Source organism: Rhinatrema bivittatum, chromosome 4, assembly GCF_901001135.1.
Source record: "Rhinatrema bivittatum chromosome 4, aRhiBiv1.1, whole genome shotgun sequence".
NCBI lineage: Eukaryota > Metazoa > Chordata > Amphibia > Gymnophiona > Rhinatrematidae > Rhinatrema > Rhinatrema bivittatum.
In genome coordinates, this window is record NC_042618.1 from 63034176 (window position 1) to 63050213 (window position 16038).

Here is a 16038-nt window from a genome sequence, read left to right on the forward strand (position 1 = left end):
CTGGTTGCTCATTCATGCCTGCACCTCTCTCGGGTAGTGGATGACTCTGGGCTGAATTCCAGAGTGGTTATGGAGCCTGCCACCGCCGTTTTAGCTGATACAGGCTTGGCCCTAGTCTGTACCTCTGCCAGATGAGCAGCTTCCGTGGTGGCTGCAGAATTGATCAGCAGACGCAACCTCCCAGGTGGAGGCAGCATTGGGGTTAGTTGCAGGAGTGAGTGAGTGCCAGCTTGAGCACCTTTTTCTGTGCCAGACAAGGAACCACTTCCATTGTGGCAGTGACTTCCCCCCCCTCATCAGCACTGGTATTAAGGAGCTTCCTGTGCTGTCACCTCTCACCTTAGGCCTGGGCCAGCTGATGATCCTTTGGCTGAGCTGGGGTGCAGAATATGCCTGATAAAGAGTGATGGTTTAACATAGAATCCACATTTCTAATCTTGTATTAGGTTTTCACATTCTTAATATACATATAATATTTATAAACTTCATTATAGTGCACAGACATGACTGTGACAAAGCCTTATTTAGCGGTCAGAGAAGCTTATTCTTTGCAAAGCAAGTACTGGTAATCTTATTCTCAATTCAAGCAAAATAGCATTTAATGAAGTTTGACAATTACTACTACTACTGTATGTGTGATTTCTGTATCATTTCTAAAAACAGGCATGGGATAATACCAGACTCTTGGTGAGGGTACACTAGAACTCAGTAGCTCAGCTAGGAAGGGGTGATCACATCTTATTCCATTAAGGCCTTAGTGTTTTGGGGTTTTCAGTTGGTACTAAAATCCCTTAAGATTAGAAAGCATGGATCCTTAACCAAAAGTTAACTTTTTTTCCCAAATCAGCTCTGAGTTTGGAACCAATACAAACTTCTTGAACATAAATTTTTACTTACATTTAGCTCACACCTTGTTCATAGCTCAAGATGTTAGTGACACGTGCTGTAGGTATTCCCCCTATTCTCCGAGGATTTAAAATCTAACCCCTAGATTCATCAAAATGCTATAATAATGCCTGCGGTAAGATAAAGGGGTGTGTTTATGGTAATTTTAGGGAGGGGGGGAGAGAGCAAACCTATTTATAAGGCCTTCGTAGTATTCAACTATTTCTCTCTAGGTGAGCCAGCTAATAGCTTGAGGTGAAGTGGTGGTTTAGGGGTAGATTTTTAAAGAAGTGCATGTGCTTCCATGTGCGTGCACTTCCTGCCGTGCACACATAAATGTGCCAATTTTATAACATGCAAACGTTATAAAATCATTGGGCTGCGCACACCTGTGCACCAGATTTTGTAATCTGCGAGCATATGTGCAGGCGGCGTGCACAAGGGGGGGGGTAGACATATGCAAATTTTGTGCGGCCACACATCCAGGCCTTCCCCAGCCCCTAAATCCTACCTTCCTCCCCAGCCCCTAAATCCTAGTTTTCCCACGCAGCTTTTTGAAAATCTACCCTTTAGGGTTTCGGAGGTGTAATGAGCTGTTCGTACGTCTCACTCTGCATGTAAAACTGGCCCCTAAACCACCACCCCCACCTCACCTTGAGCTATTAGCTGGCCCTCCTATAGCGAGAGAAATAGTAGAATACTGTGAAGGCCTCCCCAGAGGCTCTCTCCCTCCCCAAGCCCAGACATGGCTGAAATGTAATTTGCAATCTTTAACACAAATTGCATTACAGCTGTTTTGGGCATATTGCACAGCTTAATGCCACAAAAAAAGGTGTAGTTATTTGTGGTGGTAAAACCATGTGATAGCATGTGTTATGCTATCACATGGTGCAATATTACCCCTCATTTTAATTCTGCCCCTTCAAAAAATTTGAATTGGTGCCATGTGGTAACCCAATTTCCCTGTTTCTGTTGGTATGAGAGTGTGTGGGATTGTTAGAGGGTGTGTAATTTGGAAGTGCCTTTGAGGGCTGCTACTTCCCATTTCCAGTTGCGGTGTTGTCTTTGCCGGTGTGGCTCTGTCCCAAAGCAGTGCAAGGGTGATGAGGTGTGCTTTTGGAATGGAGCACTGACCAGCGTTCAGTTTTCCACCGAAAGCAGCTCTGGGTTTTTTAACGTGGCTCTAACTTCTTTTTTTTTTTTTTTATACAGCCAGCATCAGTTATTTCATCTTGTATAGAGAAGGGAGTTAGCAGAAGCAAATAATTCAGTCGTCTTAAAATATTTTATACTACATTAATGCACTATGCTTGCTTTACAGCAGGAATGTTTCTCTTTTAGATTATTGGTTTATCTGCAATGTCTTGTAAAAGTCCTCATACCCTTGTACACTTTTTTCAGATTTTGCTGTATAAAGCTACAACGTAAAATGCATTAATAGTTTTGTTTTACTGATGGATGTAACATACTGTATACTTGTGACAGAATTATAGAAAGTGTCAAAGTAATTAAGAATAAAAAAAAAGTCTTGGTTGTGTAAGGCTTCACACCCTTTATCATAGTACACTTAAGTCAATTTTTTGAGCCAGCACTAACAAGGGCCAGAATAAGAGCCAACCTGTGTCTAATCATGAAAAATTGAACTATTTCAATTGTATAAAGTGAATTTTGAAGCAAAGATGACAACATGCAGAACAAGAAACTACTAAAAGAGCTCCAGTAACATTATTCAAAGGCACAGATTGGGATGAAGCCCCAACAAACGGTTAGCTTTTTTTTTAATAGCCCTTGATGCACGCTCAGGTCCATCATAGAAAAGTTGAAATAGTTTGTGCCACTGTAGCTCTGGGTTAAGGAAACTGCTGCTGAAGGTTAGGGGGAAGCTTAAGATTATTTTATGGTTAAATTTATTTATTAAAGTTTGACAATTAAACAAGTCACGATCTGTCTTCTCTTAAGATTATTTTAAAAGAACTAGAATGGTCTGTGGCTGGGGAAAATATTGCATGGTCAACAATTTCAAGCTCAAGCCCCAACTCTGGCCTGTAGGTGCAGGGGAGGCATGGTTGAAGAAAAGCCATAGGATGGTGCGTGGTGTTTGCAAAGAATGTGGGACATAGATGGAAGAAGGGTTTGTGGGCTGACACAACCAAAGAGGAAACATTTGATCTCACAGCTGCCGATGTGATGTAAAAATAAACACAGCCCATCATCCCAAGCATAGAGGTAGCAGTATTATAGTGTGGGGATGCTTTTATTACACCAGCGAGGCTTGGAGCGATGGAAGGTGTAACATTCAGGCACATCTTGGAGAAAATCTGTCCCAGGCCCTTATAGATTGGGGGCAAGATTCACCTTTCAGGAGGACAGATTCTGAGTACAAAGCAACAGCAATAATGGAAGCTCAACCACAGCTAGACAGGCCACAGCTGACCCCCCCAGCCAACCAGAGTTTTTATTCTCCTCTTCCAAAAAGAATGGGCTATATCTGCACCATGCCACTGTAGGTGAGTAGGCACATATGCTAAACGACTCATAATTGTTATTGCTAGAAAAGGAGCTTTCACCAAGTATTGAGTCAAGGAGGGTGAAGGCTTACATAATCATGATTTTTTTAATTCTTTTTGAATATTCCACAGTTCTTTCATTCTGAAAGATCTGTGAAACTCTTACTTTAATGCAACTTGTATTTTGTAGACAGCAGAATGTAAAAAAAAAATGTAGAAGGGTGTGAAGACTTTTATAAGGCACTGTCATAGTCTCAATGGAACATTCATGCCCTCCTATCTGGCTTGTTACCTCCAGTCCCGGATCTTAAACAATACCATTTTACAGCTCCACACCCTCTAGTTTATAATTTGTGATGTATATTCTGTTTCTCTTATAAAACACAGCAGCTGCAGCTAGCCTCCATCTATTGAGGACGTGCAGGGCATGCGTATGTGAATGACCCTACATGCCTCCTCAGTCCTCCTACAGCTAGGAAAGTCTGTCTGTCTGCTAGTGCTGGGTGGGTGAGGCTGCTGGCAGGGCTGTGGGTGGATGGACTGACACAGGATCGGGGCTGTAGGCGTAGGAAGGTTCTGGCCTGTGACAGAGGATACCCAAGTGTGGCAGATTTGAGGGGGAGAAGATGATCAGTTGCAGGTTGGGCTGGGTCTCCACTAACTTTCACTAGATCTCTACTATCATCAAATTCCAAAGTAAAGCCAGCTCCAGAGGACGTGGATGTCTTTCTGGTAAGCAGACAAGATTTTGCCGAGTTACTTTGTCCTTTTCCCAGTGCCTAGCATTCTCTGCTTCTCTCAAGCTTTCTTACCTTACCCCCCTTTTTTTGTGGCAAGTGCTGCAATTGCTACCATGCTGGCTGAGGGAATAATCTGAGGTTTCACCACTAATTACAGCAGCTCTGTTTCTCCTTTTGTCTGTTGATTTGTTCTTTCTCCATGCACCTTTGCCTTCCTCCGACACGCACCTCTCTCTTTGGTAACCATGAGATAGCATCAGACAGCAGCACAATCAGAAGTAGTGCATCGTTCTGCTCACCTTTTATTTCTGTACTGCAAATGCTTGACTGTGAACATGATGGCAGAAATTCCCATGCTTATGTTTTTCTATGGCCAATGTTCCATTTTTTAAATTTCATTGGTTCATGAAATTCCTTAGTGACAATGCATGGATGCCAGTGGATTGCGATTATGGCAACAAGGTTGGTAAGTTATCTCACTTAATTCATAGTGCTAGGCCACAATATTTCATTTGTAACATGTAAAACAAGCAAGGCGATGTTACTGATACTAAGGGAATTTCTGAAATTTTAATCCAGTTTTATTCCGCTTTGTACTGGGCAGAGCTTGGATTTGTTGAATGTCACAGAGGGGGTTTTTTTCTTTTGTTTTTTTTTAAGAAACTCCTTTTACTGCAGCTGACAGAGGCATAGCAAGAATATTTAAATTCCCCTATTAAATTTTGGAAATTCATTATGCTATGTGAATTGAAATTGGCCAAAGTGCCAGGTTTAGATGGATTGGGACAGTCATCCTATACCAGTGGTTCTCAACCCTGTCCTGGGGACCCCCCCTCCCCCCCCAGCCAGTCGGGTTTTCAGGATATCCACAATGAATATGCATGAGAGAAAATTTGCATGTTATGGAGGCAGTGTATGCAAATTCTCTCATGCATATTCATTGTGGATATCCTGAAAACCTGACAGGGTTGAGAACCACTGTACTAAAACAGTTTAACAATATGGTAATCTGTCCTTACTGGATATGTATAATCACTGTCACACAACTGGTTCCTTTCCCTTTGATTTGAACCATTCCCTTATTACTGTACTTTCTAAGGAGAATGATCTTTTGGATCTAGGTTCTTCTAGGCCCATCTCCTTGGTGGTGATGTAAAATTATTAGCATCTGTCCTGGCTGGGAGAATAGGTGCAGTGTTAACATCCTTGATAGCTAGAGATCAAATCTGTAATATTTTCAAGTTTTGGAGGCACTTTATTCACCAATATTGGACAATAATACAGGTAGAGTGGCTAGCCTAGATGCAGAAAAAGCTTTTGATAAAGTCCAGTTGGGCTATATGTTTTGGTGCTGGAGAAGTATGGTACATATGAGTTTGGATTTTTTGTTTTATGGATAAGATTACCATGTGCTTTCAAGCCCGACAGAGTGAATGGATGTATATTTACAATGTTCCTTCTATTTAGTAGAACAAGACAAGAATGCCCTTTTATCCCTATTGATGAATTGATTGACTATAGCACCTTTAGCTCTAAAAATTAGGGAATTGATTGCTATATATATATATATTTACTTGTAGACAAGATGCAAGTGTTTTTAGGCAACTCCTAAATTTCATTGCTTTTCTACTTCACCTATTTACATCTTTTGGAAAGTTTACTAAATTAAATATTTTGGGGCCTAGGGTAGATTTATATGCACTTATGATAGGGGCCATGTTAAGAGAGATTCAGTCTCAACTTCAAGTCTGCTATTAATTAATAGTAGCTTGTGATTTATTTAATGTTTGGGTACTTGCCCGATAACTTGGATTCTGGATTGGCTACTGTTGGAAACAGGATTCTGAGCTTGATAGTCCCTTGGTCTGACCCAGTATGGCACATCTTAAAGATGAAGCAAACATGGAAAATTCAAGCTTCATGTTTGGGTTGGTATAATATTTATTTAAACCCAGTGTCTTCAGTGAATTACTCCCCTACTCATCATCTAGTGGCTAGTTTAGAACACACATAGGCCACTAACTTAGAGGGGGTGAGGAATAGGTGTAATTCACTGAAGCCATATCCATATGTCAAACAACTTGCCAACTCAGAGCATAAAGATTAGGGCATTGGAAAATTTTCCAGAAAAAGTTATGCATTAAATCTAAACAGCCACCTCTTATCAATTCCTTTAATTAAAAAATAGATTGCTTTTTTTGCTGTAGCTTACATTTTATGGTCTAATCCTCCTGCTGTAGTATCAGTTATGAAAATATTGAAGACAGGGTAGGTGTGATATGCTGCTGGTCACCTTCTTCTTTGCAGGACTTAAAGTGATTGGAAGAATAATGGGCTCATGTGGGGGGAAAAAAGACATCTCTGTGAAAAAATTGTATTTCCTACCCTTTTTTCTCTCTCCCATCAGTTACATAACATGACAGACTAATTGTATCTTTTAGGGTTTGTTAGCCACTACATGGAGGGCACTACCTGCAATGGTGTAAATATTGTAATAGATTGGGCACTGCAGAGTTTCCACCAATAAAGAAAAAAAAAATCAATGGTTGTAGGTTTACTGTGTCATGAGATGGAAGAACACACATTTTCACCTGCTTTTTCTGGACCTAAGTGCATGTGGTGTTGCCTGCCCCCACAAACACCTTTGCTCCATGTGGGTAAAGTATGGGCATTGTGCATACTTTTAGCAGTAGAAAGGGTGAGCAGTTTTCAAAAAGCCCATTTCTATCGGTAAAGAGGGAAAGTCTACAGGTACTTTCACCCACAGCCATCCAACAAAATTTTCCAAGCCACGAGTACCGGAATAGCTTGCTTTGAAAGTTTTTGGAAAGCATACACACAGCTGCCCCCACCTGATATGGACATGGTATAATGTGGATTTCCATACAATACTTATGTAACTCCAAACCCTGCCACCCCCACAGCCTCTTTTGCATGCACAAAAGTACACACAAAATTGAGTTACCTGCATGGTTTTTGCATGCTGATACTGGCAAATTTTCTAATGAGTCATTTACTCACAAAGGAAAATTGGTTCTTACCTGCTAATTTTTGTTCCTGAAGTACCATGGGTCAGTCTAGACAGTGGATTTATGCATCCCTACCAGCAGATGGAGGCAGAGAAAAAGTTCATATAAGAGTGCCACCTGCAGTCCCTCACTATTGACCTGTACACAAGCCAAACTATCAGGCCTATCCAGTACCGAGCGGTAGGAAGAGCTGCGTTAGTGCCTACGGCACCTGCGGTTACCGCCCGCACAGTGCAGCTCACCTACCGCTCGATCCTGAAGCCTAATTATATGTAAATGTAAGCCGCATCCGAAAAGCCTTAGGCCCGCGCAACCCAGGATACTGGATAGAGCGCCTATATAGGATCCTGGGTGCGTGGGCCTAAGGCTTCACGCCACGCTGGTATCTGTCATTTCAAATGTCATTTGAAATGACAGATACCAGGAAGCAACGGCGGCGACAGCGCAGAAACAACGGCGAAACGACTTGTCAGTGTCCCCCCTCCTCTCGGAGCAGGGCGTGAAAAGCCGCCTTGCTCCGGGAGGAGGAGGGACACTGACAGCGGCGAAGCAACGGCGAAGACAGCAGCGAAACGACTTTTCAGTGTCCCCCCTCCTCCCGGAGCAAAGCGGAAAAGCCGCCTTGCTCCGGGAGGAGGGGGGACACTAGCAACTGTGAAGCTTTCCCCCAGCCCGGACGCCGGCAAAAAACTTACTTTTTTGCAGCCAGCCATGAGCAGGAACACGATCTGGCCTGCCTTAGCTCCTCCCGACAAGATGGCCGCCTGCACGGGGAAAGCGTGCAATTGGCCGCTCAAGACGTGATGTCGTGACGTCACGTCTTCAGCGGCCAATTGCACGCTTTCCCCGTGCAGGCGGCCATCTTGTCGGGAGGAGCTAAGGCAGGCCAGATCATGTTCCTGCTCATGGCTGGCTGCAAAAAAGTAAGTTTTTTGCCGGCGTCCGGGCTGGGGGAAAGCTTCGCCGCTGTCATCTCTCTCCCCCCCTCCCGGAGCAAGGCTGCTTTTCGTGCCCTGCTCCGGGAGGGGGGGAGAAGAGATGACAGTGGCGAAGCAACTTACTTTTAGCTTAAGTTTTTTTCGCTTATTTTTTGGATTCGCCGCTGTCATCTCTTCCCCCCCTCCCGGAGCAAGGCAGCTTTTCGCGCCCTGCTCCGGGAGGGGGGAGAAGAGACAAGCGGCGAAACAACTTACTTGCATGGGGGGAAAGCGGTCTCCGTGGCAGCCCCAGTCCTCTCCCCTCCTCCCAAAGCCAAAAAAAAAAGCTTTTTTTTTTTTGGCTTCGGGAGGAGGGGAGAGGACTGGGGCTGCCACGGAGACCGGCACCCATGATCGCGGCCGGGGCAGGTGAGCGGGGGCTGGGGGAAAGCTTGCCACCTACCCTTACCCATGCCTCTACCGCCTGGGTCAGGGTAGGCGGTAAGTTTGCAGGTTAAACGCGCGACAAAACGGCAGGGAAAGGTAGCGTTAGTCGGGGCGCGGGTTACGGGATGCTAGGGGAATAGCTAATTGGCTCGTTTGCATGCAATAGAGCTAATTCGCTCGTTTGCATGCAATATACATGCCGCGGGCGGCAGGGGTTACCCGGGGAATTTAGGACGCGGTAGGAGTAGGTTAAAGGGGATTCGGGATCGCAGGAAGGGCTAACGCGGCCGGAACGGGAGTTAAAAGCGGCTTAGGAGCAGGGTAAACGCGGCCGCACTTTACAGGATAGGCCTGTATGTGAACAAAACCCCAATAAAGGATAGGGTGAATAGAGAATCAAAGTTTGAGCACCCTGGAACTAGGCCCCCTTGACTTAACACAAACACATACAAACTATGTACACCTCATTAATCTGAGTATATCACATACCAGTCCAGGAACGTCAAAAGATGTGGACAGGTCTTTGGACTGATCCATGGTACTTCAGGAATGAAAATTAGCAGGAAAGAACCAATGTTCGTTCCTCGGATCACTCCAGACCAGGGGTGGATTGGCTTATCAGGGATCCCCTGGTGGGCCGGTCACCCTGATCACATGGTAAGCTCAACTCCTGCTGAATGATTGCCATGGAACTATCATGGCCCAAGAGAGGTCTTGGCTCAAAAACAGGAAGCATCTTGCAGTTGCAGGGCCACTTCCCCCTCTGACAGTAAATGAGCAGTGTAGGCTTGGCCAAGGCCCAGAAGAAAGGAGGGCACCTGAGAGTGGTGTGTGTGCATATATGAGAGAAAGCCTGAATATGTACAAGAGAGTGAGCTAATCCCTTAGTCAAGCTGCTCTGCAAAAAGGCCAGGATCTGCGGGACATCCACCTTCAAAGGTGGCCCCTTCTTCTGAATACACCAAGATTCAAACACCTCCACACTCAGACATAAGCCATTGACATGGAAGGTCTGCTTGCCTTAAGCAAAGTCTCAATCACAGGCTACAAATAACCCTTCAAATGGAGTTCCCTGTATGTACCCGGATCAGTCCAGACTGCTGGGTTACGCCTCCCTTCCAGCAGGTGGAGTCAGAGAACAAACTGAAAAAGGCCCCCCCTGATAACCCAGTGTGCCATCTGCGATCCTTCGGTATTTCTCTGACTCCAGCAGGTGTAAGACAGCATAACCTGCGGTCCCGGTCTTACTAAAATTAATTCATAGTTATCCAAGAGTATTTTCTTTCTATACTGTGGTGGCCTAATGACTAGATCAACAGGGTAGTGAGTATAAAAAAAACCAAAAAACTTTTGCATATGGTACAGTTTGGGAGTTTAGATTCTCCTATTTACTTAAAGAGTTTATATGGAGGCAGAAGCTGATTTTTCATAGCAACCTCTGCCTTCCAAAAGACCCAGGCCTGCTGATCCTCAGGAGGCACCTTGGGCTCCAGTACCTCGGCTGGTCCCTGATGCAGGGACGCTGCTGGATCTGTTGACTGATCCCGTGTCCCAGGACCCAGATCAGGATCTGGGCGATGACGTGGATTCTGCCACTCCGGTTGAAGGTGATGATTCATGGGTGCTTTGACTGCTTAGGAGGGAGGAGCTAGATCCTCTAATTCCACATGTGCTTTCGGAGCTGGATTTGCCAGTCCCACAGTCAGTGGTGGATCGACACCCAGGGGATCCGATGTTGTCCAGTCTTCGCGCTCTGCCTAGATCTTTTCCTTTCCATCCAAGCCTTTTGCAGCTCATGACTCGGGAATGGGACGTTCCTGAAGCCACTCTGCGCGTTAGCAGAGCCATGGAGAAGCTCTATCCGTTTCCAGATGAATATTTGGACCTCCTTAAGATTCCTAAGGTAGATTCAGCCGTTGCCAAGCACACTACCATTCCGGTGACAGGCAGCATGGCCCTCAACGATCTACAAGACAGGAAGCTTGAGATCCTTCTTAAAAGAATTTTTGAAGTGTCGGCTCTCAGAGTTAGGGCGGTGGTCTGCAGTAGTTTCTTGCAGAGCCACCCTTCGATGGGTTCAGCAGCTGCTTACGGGCACAGGAGCTACCCCCGGCAGAGGCAGAACAGGCAGATTGCCTGGAAGCAGCAGTCTCTTATACGGCGGATGCTCTGTATGATCTCTTAAGAACCTCCTCCCGAGCAATGTCATCTGCGGTAGCAGCAAGGAAATTACTAGCATGGGTGTAGAGAGAGAGAGTCTGAATATGTGCATGAGAGTGAGCTAATCCCTTAGCCAAACTGCTCTGCAAAAAGGCCAGGATCTGCAGAACATCCACCTTCAAAGGTGGCACCTTGTTCTGAAAACACCAAGATTCAAACACCCTCCACACTTGGACATAAGCCATTGACATGGAAGGTCTCCTTGCCTTAAGCAAAGTTTCAATCACAGGCTCAAATAACCTTTCAAACAGAGTTGTCACCTCTCAAAAGCCAAGCTGCTATACAGAAGCGATCCTCCCTGGCTGAAAATACGGGCCCTTGGTGCAGCAATCCTGAGAGATGGGCCCGTCCACCACTAGATGCAGACGGTCCATAAACCACAGTCAGCGCAGTCACTCGGGAGCCACCAGAATCACCCTGCCTGGATGAAGCTTGATTCGCTACAACACACATCCTATGAAAGGGCACGGTGGGAACACGTACAACAACCGATGTGTTGGCCACGGTTGAACTAGAGCATCAATGCCCTCCAATCCGACCTCTCTTCTGCGAAGGAAAAACTGATCCATTTTTTAATTTGCTGGTCTGCTCCACCTTATCTGCAGGAAGGCGAAGGCCTCTGCTGGCAACTCCCACTCCCCCAGAGCCAGACGCTGTCTGCTAAGGAGGTCCACCTGCACATTGTCCACAACGGCGACATGAGAAGCACCAGATGCTCTCCACCCACATGAACAGTTCTTGCATCTCCAGAGCCACTAGACAACTCTTCGTACTGCTCTGATGATTGATGTATGCCATTGTCTTGCATTGTCCCAAAACACTTGCACCGACTTGTCCCAAACAAGCGGAAGAAACGTCAGCAAGGCTCTGCGCACTGCCCTGGTTTCCAGCTGATTGATAGGCCAGGTTGCCTCCTCTGGGGACTCTGGGCTGATTTCCCTCGAGTTCACCAGCACCCAGTCAGGCACCTCCAGATTCTTCCCTTTCCCCAGATTGTGCCGAGATAGCTGGCAACAGTAAAGGAAGCTGAAATTCTTCTGACAGCGAATCCGAATCGGCACAATAGAGCAACCTGCAGAGGACCTATGTGAGCAAACGTCCATGGAACTAATTCCAGCATAGATGGCATGGAACCTAGAACCTGCAAGTAATCTCAGATTCTGGGCAACGACAGGTGCAGCAGCCGAAAGACCTGATTCTGCAACTTGATGGCTCTCTCTGAAGTCAGAAACACACCTTCCTTAACCGGGTATCAAAGCACGCTCCCAGATACTCTGGGCTGGCTCCAAATGACTCTATGCTAGGTTCGTCAGCCAGCCCAACGACTGCAGTAGCAGCTGGACTGAGCAATGACACTCAACCTCAGACTTTGCCCATATCAGCTAATCGTTCAGGTACGGGTGCACTAGATACCTTCCTTCCTGAGTGCCACCGCCACCCCAAAGGGAAGAGCTCAAAATTGGAAATGCTCTCCCAGAACTATGAATCTCAGGAATTCAGCCCAAATGGGGATATGAAGATAGGCTTTTGTCAAGTCCAATAATGGTAAAAACTCCCCTTTTTGCACCACTGCTATCACCATTCGCAACGCCTCCATCCAAAACAGTGGCACCCAGAGGACAGCATTGACAGTCTGCAGATCGAGAATGGGCCAAAAAGTACTCTCCTTCTTTGACACCATGAAGTATATGAAATACTGGCCCTGCCCCCTCTCTTGAGGGGGCACCAGTACAATGGCGTGCAGGAGTTATAAGTGATGTGGTGTATCCTGCATCACCTTTCCTTGCACCGGGAGACACAGCATGAGACCACAACGGCGTTCCTGAGCGGATGAGAAAATTCTAAGGCATGAACATCTCTTATCACCTCCAGGACCTACCAGTCCCACATGATTCTGATCTGCTCCTCGTAAAAAAGGGACAGCCTCCCTTCAATACCTTTTGGAGATGAGCAGACTGACACGCCTTCATTGCTCAATCTTGTTTCCTCCTCCCCCTTGAGAACCACTAGGGATCTGCACTGGCTCTGAAAGGGCTACAGTCTGCCAGAACTCTGCTTCTGCGACGCCGGACCAGAGCTCCTGCCTGCGTGAAAACCTCCGTGACTCCCGAAAATGAGCTCGCAGTGGAAAGGGCTTCTTATGAGCCTTTTCAGGTAACATATTATCCTTTGATTCTCCCAACTGCTTCATGAGCTGCTCCAGGTCCTCCCCAAAGAGCAGCTTCCCCTTGAAGGGGAGATTAGACACCTAGGCTTTAGACCACACATCCGCTGACCAATTTCGCAGCCACAGGAGCCTCAGTGCCGCTACTGCAGAGACCATATTCCTGGCGGAAGTCCAGATCCTGTCATAAAGAGCATCAGCCACATAAGCCACTCCCGCTGCCAAGCGAGCAGCCTGCGCTGACTCAGCTGCTGTCCCCAACTGCTCATCATGTGCTTTCTGCACTTTGCATAAGTAGGCCCTCTACATCAAACTTTTGCACACCTCCACACAAAGACTCAAAGCTGAGGAACAAACCTCAAACATCCTCCTGAGCAGAATCTCCAGTTTCCAATTCTGGACAATCTTTAGAGCCGCCGCCCCTACTACCGGGATGGTCGTCTTTTTGGTAATTTCAGACACAGCTGCATCCACTTTGGGTATTCTCCATGACACCAAGGTCTGCTTTGGCAAGGGATACAACTTCGCCATAGCCCTTGCTACCTTCAGGCCCACCTCGGGAGATTCCCACTCCTCATCTACCAGCTTTCTTTACCTTTTTCGGCAACAGTAAGTCCTTAGGGGATCCCCATAATCCCTCCAGGACTGGGTTCACTCCCTCATTATCTGTGTCTGCCTGGGTGACTTTAATCCCCAGCTCCTCTAACACCTGGGGAATCAGCAGCCCCAGTTCCTTCCTCTGGAACAAACGGACCATCTGCAGGTCATCACCTTCTGTGATTGGCACTGCATCCAGATCCCCCACAGCACCAACAGGGTCTTTTTGTCCGGATCCACTGGACCCCCCTGCATCTGATCAGTACAAATCCTCTTCCACCATGGCCCTTCCGAGTCTCAATGAGCTTAGGATCCCCGTCTCCACAGGCCTCCGATCCCTAGCCTTCTTGGCTGCCCAGAACTTCCTGGGTAAGGGTCTCTTCAATCCTAAACCCTTCCTGGCTAAATAAGCCTTATGGAGGAAAAGCACAAAGTCTGTGGAAAACTCCTGACCAGCAACTCACCGACCCTCTCCCCTTCCCCTACCACCAGCAGGGTCCTGTTCAGTGGGAAGCAGTGTGGGAGGAGAGTCCAGAAGCTACAAAATAGCAGCCTAACTCCCAGTATGTGCTGACAAAATGGCTGCCGGCTCCTCCCCCCTCCCTGATTCTCAAGAGCCAGCCCAGCTGCCATCGTGCTTTTGCCACCCCTCGGGGGGTCCTGTGGAGGTTCTAACCCCCCCCCCCCATCCCCGAGATACATTTGCGGCAAAACTAGGCCGAATCAAGTCAAGCCGACTTCAATCCGCATCTTCAATATACTTTGTCTCATGGAAGTTGGCATGCCAGCACGGTCGAGCCTAATAGTAGCCCCAGTTGACAAGCGCTGTCCAGTGCTGCAAAAACAACACCCAGCCCTGACCAGCTACTGCAGTTCAGCCCACTCCCTCCTGCCTGTCGCCTGGCAGGAAAACAAACTTACTTGCTGCCTCGGCCCTGCTCTCAGCAGCTACTGCTGTACTTCCTGTCTTTTTTTTTTTTTTTTAAAGAAACAGACCCAGCCAGAAACCAAAAACAAAGGAATAAGAAATACTTCCCTGCTTCTGGAGGATGAGCGCTGAAGGAGCCAAGGACACAGAGGGAGTGAAGGGCCCAGAGGGGGTGAGGGAACCAGGACCCCTGGCTATCAACCTCCCCTGACAAGAAGGGCCGAGTCAGGACAGGCGTCGTCAACCCCCTTGCTTGCCTGCTCCAGCCAAGGGATGGCCCTTGAAGAAACTTAACACCTCGGTGAGCTGAATCTCCTTATTCTTCCTCCCCCCCAACTCCAGACTGCAGGTTTGCACCTCTACTATCTGCTGGAGACACAGAAATACTGAGGGACTGCAGGTGGCATTCTTGGTTATGTAGCAGTGCCTCAAAGTTTGGTTCTCTGCCCCCATCTACTGGTAGGGATGCATAAACCCACTTGTCTGGACTGATCTGGGGTATGAACAAGAACTTGTGGTTAGGTGAATAATTTTGAAAATTACCCCTATAAGGGTGCATGTACGTGTGTGTGATGTAGGTCTCAAAGTATTTTGAAAAAAGACAAAAAATAAAGTCTCTTTGAAATGTTGCAGATGCTCTAGACTAAATGAAACAGTCCTCAGATGTCTGCAGCCCCACAGAAAAGCTACAAGCTTGAGTAAGATTCAGCAAAGGCCTGCTCTGGAGTTTTTAGAGCCGATACTATTTCTTCATGAAGTCCTAGGGCCACACAGATGGAAGGGAATCCATGTGATCAGAATTCTGCTGCCCAGAGATTAAATCTCTGGTCACTTTTGTGTCTTCACATCAAAGTTAGAGTAGTATTATATAGGACTCTATTTACTTCAAGCTTCTTGTGATTTTTGCTGGAATCTAACAAGTTATGATACTTTAAAAAAAAAAAAAATCATAAAAGGACTTAGAAAACCCATGCCTGTCTTACTACTAGAGAGAGAGACAAATTGTATCACCTTCTTATAATGCCATGCACTACCATTGCAATACAATTTGTGATTCACTTCTACATTCAAACAACCTCTGCACTGATGAAGGGAGTGTAACTCCTAATAACTATGACATGAATCCAATAAAAAGGCATTGCCTTATTTTGTTTGTTGAACTATTTCCTTGCAGAAAAATCATGGTAACTAAAAGTGCTATAAAACAACAAGATAACCAAACAAGCGTGTTTTATGGATAGGATTGTTACTAAGTACTTCATTATCTGTATGGTGCAGTTAACAAGAGATTTTAGTTCAAGTTGGTCACTCCGATTTTAATGTACATAAAAAAAGTGCTACAGCTCTTACAATATATTTTAAACAGATTGTTTTGCTGCAGCTCCAATGAGTTACACAGCTTTCCCATTAAAAAAAAACCAAAACAAAAAAATACACATCCAGGGCTAAATAAAATTTTACATGTTGTCATCATCAGATTCATCCTCTTCTTCTAAAGATTCCTGTTTAGAAATAGAAAGATTAAAAAAACTGCATTAGAGAAGAAGCTTTTGAGCCCAAATTTGTTTCCATAATTACAGATGTGAGTACACTAGAATACTCTA

The 16038-nt window shown here is 46.0% G+C and overlaps 1 protein-coding gene across 1 annotated transcript in view; it reads right to left on the reverse strand.

Moving 5' to 3' along the window:
- Window positions 1-15723: 15723 nt before the first annotated feature.
- PSMA3 (proteasome subunit alpha 3) overlaps window positions 15724-16038 on the reverse strand; it is a 63703-nt gene continuing 63388 nt past the window's right edge. The window contains exon 11 of the mRNA XM_029598225.1: window positions 15724-15936. Coding sequence (XP_029454085.1) covers window positions 15892-15936 — 45 coding nt within the window. The 3' untranslated portion in view covers window positions 15724-15891. The remainder of the gene's footprint in view (window positions 15937-16038) is intronic.